Raw genomic sequence first — 5,701 nt, 5'->3', positions numbered from 1 at the left:
GATGTAACTGGAAGGAACCTTGTATACAATCCCATTCCAACCCTCCTGCCATGGGCAGGGACACCTTCCACTATCCCTGATATCCCACATTGCTCCAAGGCCTTTCCAAGCTGGCCTGGAACACTTCCAGAGACAGGGCAGCCATGGCTTCTCTGGGAAACCCATGCAGACCACCTCAGTATCCCATCTAAACCCACCCTGTATCTGTGTGAAGCCACTCCCTCTTGTCCTGCCTTCATGCCCTTATCCAGAGTCTGTCTCCACTCCACTCCTTCTCTTTCCTCTATGAATTGTGCCTTGTATGATTTTAATAATTCGCTTCTGTGAGAGAATTATGACTAAAAATATTCTTATATGTCTGTAGAAAACCCTACAAGCAGAATCTGCGCTGTCTCTATCTTCCAGTGTCAGTGGGGGAATTTGGGGACACTTAGTGCATGTGCCTCTGCCATCTGCTGTCACAGCACAGGAAAAGCATGTCAGAGAGGGAGACAAGCCTCATCCTGGATTCATTTATTTATTTGAAAATTATAATCCCACACGAGTGAAAGTGTTTAGGAAGTTTGGGGTTTTCAGCATGGATTTTTTAATATTTACAGTTATATGTGTATATAAATGTATTTGTACATAATTTGAAGTTTGTAGGCTTTAGCCACTAAGTCATTATTGTGTAGGGGTAGAGTAGGAAAGTGATTCTGGGTGTAACTCTGGGTGTAACTCCAGGGCTCTGCCAACCCAGCTTGTCTCAGGAGGCTCTGCAGCGCTTCCAGAGTCTCCACATGGATTCCTTCACCTCGCTGCTCCTCAGGGTGTAGATGAGGGGGTTCATCATGGGTGAGAAGATGGTGTAGATGACACAGACATACTTGTTGGTGGGCAAGGCCCCAGCAGGCCGCAGGTAGGTGAAGATGCAGGGCATGAAGAGCAGGGTGACCACCATCACATGTGAGGCACAGGTGGACAGCGCCTTCCAGTGCCCCTGGGACAGGCGGGCCCGGACCTTGGTCAGGATGAGCGCGTAGGAGGCCACCAGCACCAGGAAACAGCCCAGGGAAATGAGGCCACTGTTGGAGGCCATGAGCCACTCGGTGAGGGCCGTGTCGGTGCAGGCCAGGCGGACGACGGGCGGCACGTCACAGAAGAAGCTGTGGATCGTGTTGGGGCCGCAGAAGGGCAGCTGGAGCATGAGCACAGTCTGGACAATGGAGTGGGTAAAGCCCCCGAGCCAGCAGGCAGCGACCAGGGCCCAGCAGGCCCCGCGGGCCATGATGGCCGTGTAGTGCAGGGGCCTGCAGATGGCCGTGTAGCGGTCGAACGCCATCACCGTCAGGAGGAACATCTCCGAGGAACCCACAAAGTGGAAGAAAAAGAGCTGGGCCATGCAGCCCTCAAAGGCAATGGCCTTGTGCCCTGAGAGCAGGGCCACCAGCACCCTGGGGATGGTGACAGAGGTGTAGCAGATGTCGATGAAGGACAGATTGCAGAGGAGGAAATACATGGGTGAGAAGAGCTTGGGGTCAGTCCTGACTGTCACAATGATGAGGAGGTTGCCCAGCAGGACCATGGTGTAGGCCAGCAGGAAGAGGGTGAAGAAGAGGAGTTGCAGCTCCCGGGTGTCGGAGAGCCCCACGAGGATGAATTCAGTCACCTGGGAGAAGTTGTCCTGTGCCATCGCTGCAGCTCAGGCTCCCATGGCACAGGTGGGGGGGTGGCCAGGAAGGGAAGGGAATGTGCTACAGCTCCAAGGCTCATGGATGGTGTGAGTAGGATGCATTTGCTGCTGCAGAAAGCACAGTGTCATGTTATAAATTATAGAAAGCAGAGTTTGCACTCACCCCCTCTTCTGTCCCTATTCAGGTCTCTGGCCCCTCCACACTGACCTTCTCCCCTGAACTCACTCTGACCACTGTTTTCCTGCATTGTAGTTGGTGTGCTGCCATTCTGTCAGGGAGAAATGACAGAATCATGGCATTGTTAAAGTTGGAAAAGCCCTGTAAAACCATTGATTCCAGTCATCCCCCCAGCACTGCCAAGCCCTCCACTAAACCGTGTCCCCAAGTGTTACATCCATACTGCTTTTGAATCCCTTCAGGAATGGTGATTCCAGCACATCCTGCTCTCAGAGAGAACAAGAGCCGTGAATGCTGGAAAAATGCTGTGCTGTCCTTTTACCTGCTGGAAATTTGAAGTGCCATGACTGAAGCAAATTCTGCCGTTCTCAAGCATGAGCTCTTCCATGTTCTGATCCTAATGACACTCCTCTAAATTGAGGAAAGGGTTCTCCAGTTAGCTTATCCACTCTGAAACTGGGAATACATGCACAGAAACCAGGTCTGGGAGGTTCCTCGCTGGAGAAATTGGGGTTTGTAACACAACAGAAGCTGCAAAACCCTGCATGGCTTCTCCACCTCTCTATTTTTTAAGGAATTTTTAAAGTTCTTCAGTAGACAAATACACTCACTGTCCTGTGGAGGTTAAAGTGGAACCAGCAGAGGAATGCACTTGTCCATTTAAAATCCCTCCCAGAAATTCCTTCGTTGCTCATTTCTGCCAAAGATTTTATGACTCAGCAAGCAGGTTACAAGATATCTGTCTGTGATGCTAACAGCATGAAATAAAGCTGCCTTAAAAGATCTAAAAGGCCAAATCGTTAGACAGGGGACATTAACAGGACATACACATTGTCCTCTGATATGTTGAATATCCACTGTATTTCTTCTGTTGTCTTTTGGGGACAATTTCAGTTTAAAGCCAATGCTTCCCTGAAGGAGTAACAATGAAATCCGAGTCAGAGTGTCACTGACATGTAAAAACAAGCTCTGATTATTTAGCTGAGGAGGATGGTAGAATAATACCCAGGTCCTCATTGTGGTGTGGAGCTCCCCATAAATACACCTGTAGTGACAGTGCCATAGTGAATGAGATGTTGGTGACCCTCCTTTACTGACAAACACCCACAAATCCACCCGTGCAGCATTCCCATGCAGAACACAAAGATGACTAGTGTGTGATATTCCTGAAAGTGTTCAAGACCAAGCTGGACAGGGCTTGGAGCAGCCTGGTCAATGGACCTGCCCATGGTAGGGGGTCAGAACAAGATGAGCTTTAAGGTGCCTTCCAACCCAAACCATTCTGGGATTCTAAATCAGTAACTGAGTTTTAATTTTTTTCCTAAATCATAAAATAGACCTCACAAAAGTCACTCACCAGCAGTGCTGCTTTGCAAAGGCAGGATTTCAGTGGGGCCTGAACAAAAAAAAGGAACAATCCCAGAACACTCCCACAGAGTTCACTTGCTGTCGCTCCTCTGACGACTTCCCCAAACTACTTCAGGGGGTTCCATCAGAACCTCTCAGTTCCATCAGAAACTCTCTGCAAGGTGCTGCTCAGAAATTATGAAAGCTCTGTATCTCTGCCAACTCTGAGCCCTGAAAAGAACAGCCCAACCTTCTGTATTTCCCATTCTGCAAAAAAAAAAAAAAACCAACCTCCAGAAGCATCTTCAAGTACAATTATTTCTGTAGCAGAAATAGTTCAAGTAAATCACACAACAGAAGCACAAGACTATCAGGAGTAATGAGATCCCAGAGGCAAAGGGAGTTTTGTCAGAAATCATCAGTGGGCAAGGAGTTAAAATTGTTCTTTGGGTAGTTATTAGTGTAGTCCCTGGAGAGAGACATCAGAGTAAAGATGTCTCTTACATATAAATATGTATAATAATTATATCTATATAAGTTCATATAAATGGATACAAATTTTGCTTTCTGTCCTAGCCAGTATTTCTCATCTACAATCTTATTTCTTACTAACTTATATGTTGACAGCACAAAGTGAAAATATCACTGATGTTATCCCTTAGATACCGGACTTACAGCTTTGAAACAAGAAGTAACTCAGGAAATCACTTCAAAAAATGAACAGAGGTTTGTGGTGAGCTTTCCTCACTCACCAGGTATTTTTACTGACACAGTAAAGCAGAGTAAAAGAAGGAACTTTTGAGCTCAAGTATGAAATTCTTACAAGAATTCTTGGCAAAGTGTAGAGGAGCTTGACCCTATTTCCAGTGACACCTTCCATAAGCTATGGGTGAATATTTACTCAGCAGTAGTGAGACCTTTAAAAAAATCCCACTGGTGTTTACCTCCAAAGCATTTAAAAATACATTTCTTTTATTTAGTGCTCTCTTGGGCAGAGAAAGGTGAACTAGTTAGAATTATAGGATAATTATGGAATTGCAAAATAGCTTTTTGGGTTGGAAGGTACCTTAAAGACCATCTCATTCCAATCCCCTGCCATGGGCAGGGACACCTTTCACTAGACCAGGTTGCCCAATCCAGCCTGGCCTGGAACAGGGCAGAAAGGATTTGTTGAAGTGGGAGAGGAAGGGGAGAAGATTCCCCTCCTATTCTTTCATCAGCCAATCAACCACCCAACTAGCTCTTAGTATCTGGGGTTTTTTGGGGTTTTTTTCTTATGAGATGCTCTACCTGGACAACATTTTCAGTATTTTTGACAGTATTTAAGCACTGGTGTTGCAGTTGCTCAGGAGGCTGTCTGGGCCTGTGCTCCTTGACAAGGAATAGGAAAGGAATGCCAGGGTTCCCAATATCTTTCCCATCACAAAAATAACTTTTAGTGCCTTCCTAATTACAGCAGGAGCCAACAGCCAGCTGTTCTTTGAAATGCACGTTTTGTGGCATTGTCACAGAAGAAATTAGAGCAAAACGTGCTTGATTTTCTCCGATCATTTGGGAACAAGACCGCAGCCCTAGCCCGTCCCATTTCCACTTCCCACTTTCCTCCTGCACAGTTTCCTCATGGCTGCCTTCACCTCCCCGTTCTGGAGGGTGTAGATGAGGGGGTTGAGCATGGGTGTGATGAGCGTGTAGAACACGGCCACGCTCCTGTCCTTGGACAGGTCACTGGACGGGCGGATGTAAACAAACGTGGTGGGCCCAAAGAACAGGATCACCACAGTGATGTGGGACCCGCACGTGGACAGGGCCTTGTGCCACCCCGACAGCGTCTGGCCCCTGAGGGAAACCAGGATGACCCCGTAGGACGTGACCAGGATGAGGAAGCAGCTCAGGGATATGACTCCGCTGTTGGCCACCGCGGCCAGGCCCTCGGCGCGCGTGTCGGCGCAGGCCAGGTGGAGCAGGGGGTGGACATCACAGAAGTAGTGGGCGACTCTGTTGGGGCCACAGAAAGGGAGCAGGGCGATGGGGAGGGTCTGGAGGGTGGAATGCAGGAAGCCCCCAGCCCAGGAGACCCCCACCATGCGGCCGCACAGGCGGCGGGACATGAGCGCGGGGTAGTGCAGGGGCCGGCAGATGGCCATGCAGCGGTCGTAGGCCATGGCTGTCAGGATGAAAATCTCTGTGCAGCCAAAAAAATGAACCCCAAAGAGCTGCCCTATGCAACCTGCAAAGGAGATGGTGTTGTTTTCCACCAGGAAGCCAGAAATCATTTGGGGAGCTGTGACAGAGGAATAACAAATATCTACAAAGGACAGGTGGCAGAGGAAGAAGTACATGGGGGAGTTGAGGTGCCTGCTGCTCGTCACAGTGAGAACTATGAGATTTCCTGCCACTGTGAGCGTGTAGAAAAGCAAGAACACCACAAAATATATTTTCTGCACCCCTTGGTTCTCTGAGAGGCTCAGGAGGATGAATTCCTTCATGCTGCTGGAGTTTTCCTT

General features: G+C 48.5%; 2 protein-coding genes across 2 annotated transcripts; both read right to left on the bottom strand.

The window, feature by feature from the left end:
- Nucleotides 1-745: 745 nt before the first annotated feature.
- LOC106854653 (olfactory receptor 4D5-like) lies at nucleotides 746-1,672 on the bottom strand. Its single transcript, XM_014878692.2, has one exon. The coding sequence runs from the start codon at nucleotides 1,670-1,672 to the stop codon at nucleotides 746-748; it is 927 nt and encodes a 308-aa protein (XP_014734178.2).
- Nucleotides 1,673-4,768: 3,096 nt separating this feature from the next.
- On the bottom strand, nucleotides 4,769-5,701 carry LOC106854652 (olfactory receptor 4S2-like). Its single transcript, XM_014878691.2, has one exon. It carries the CDS (start codon nucleotides 5,681-5,683, stop codon nucleotides 4,769-4,771), a length of 915 nt encoding a protein of 304 aa, XP_014734177.2. The 5' UTR covers nucleotides 5,684-5,701.

This window comes from Sturnus vulgaris, chromosome 18 (genome assembly GCF_052056855.1).
Source record: "Sturnus vulgaris isolate bStuVul1 chromosome 18, bStuVul1.hap1, whole genome shotgun sequence".
Taxonomy (NCBI): Eukaryota; Metazoa; Chordata; class Aves; order Passeriformes; family Sturnidae; genus Sturnus; species Sturnus vulgaris.
The sequence above is the reverse complement of the archived record's forward strand: the minus strand, read 5'-3'. Positions and strand labels throughout refer to the sequence as shown.

What these genes read in the sequence shown, in the direction of transcription:
- LOC106854652 (XM_014878691.2), bottom strand. Translation starts at nt 5,683, where the DNA reads ATGAAGGAATTCATCCTCCTGAGCCTCTCAGAGAACCAAGGGGTGCAG.
- LOC106854653 (XM_014878692.2), bottom strand. Translation starts at nt 1,672, where the DNA reads ATGGCACAGGACAACTTCTCCCAGGTGACTGAATTCATCCTCGTGGGG.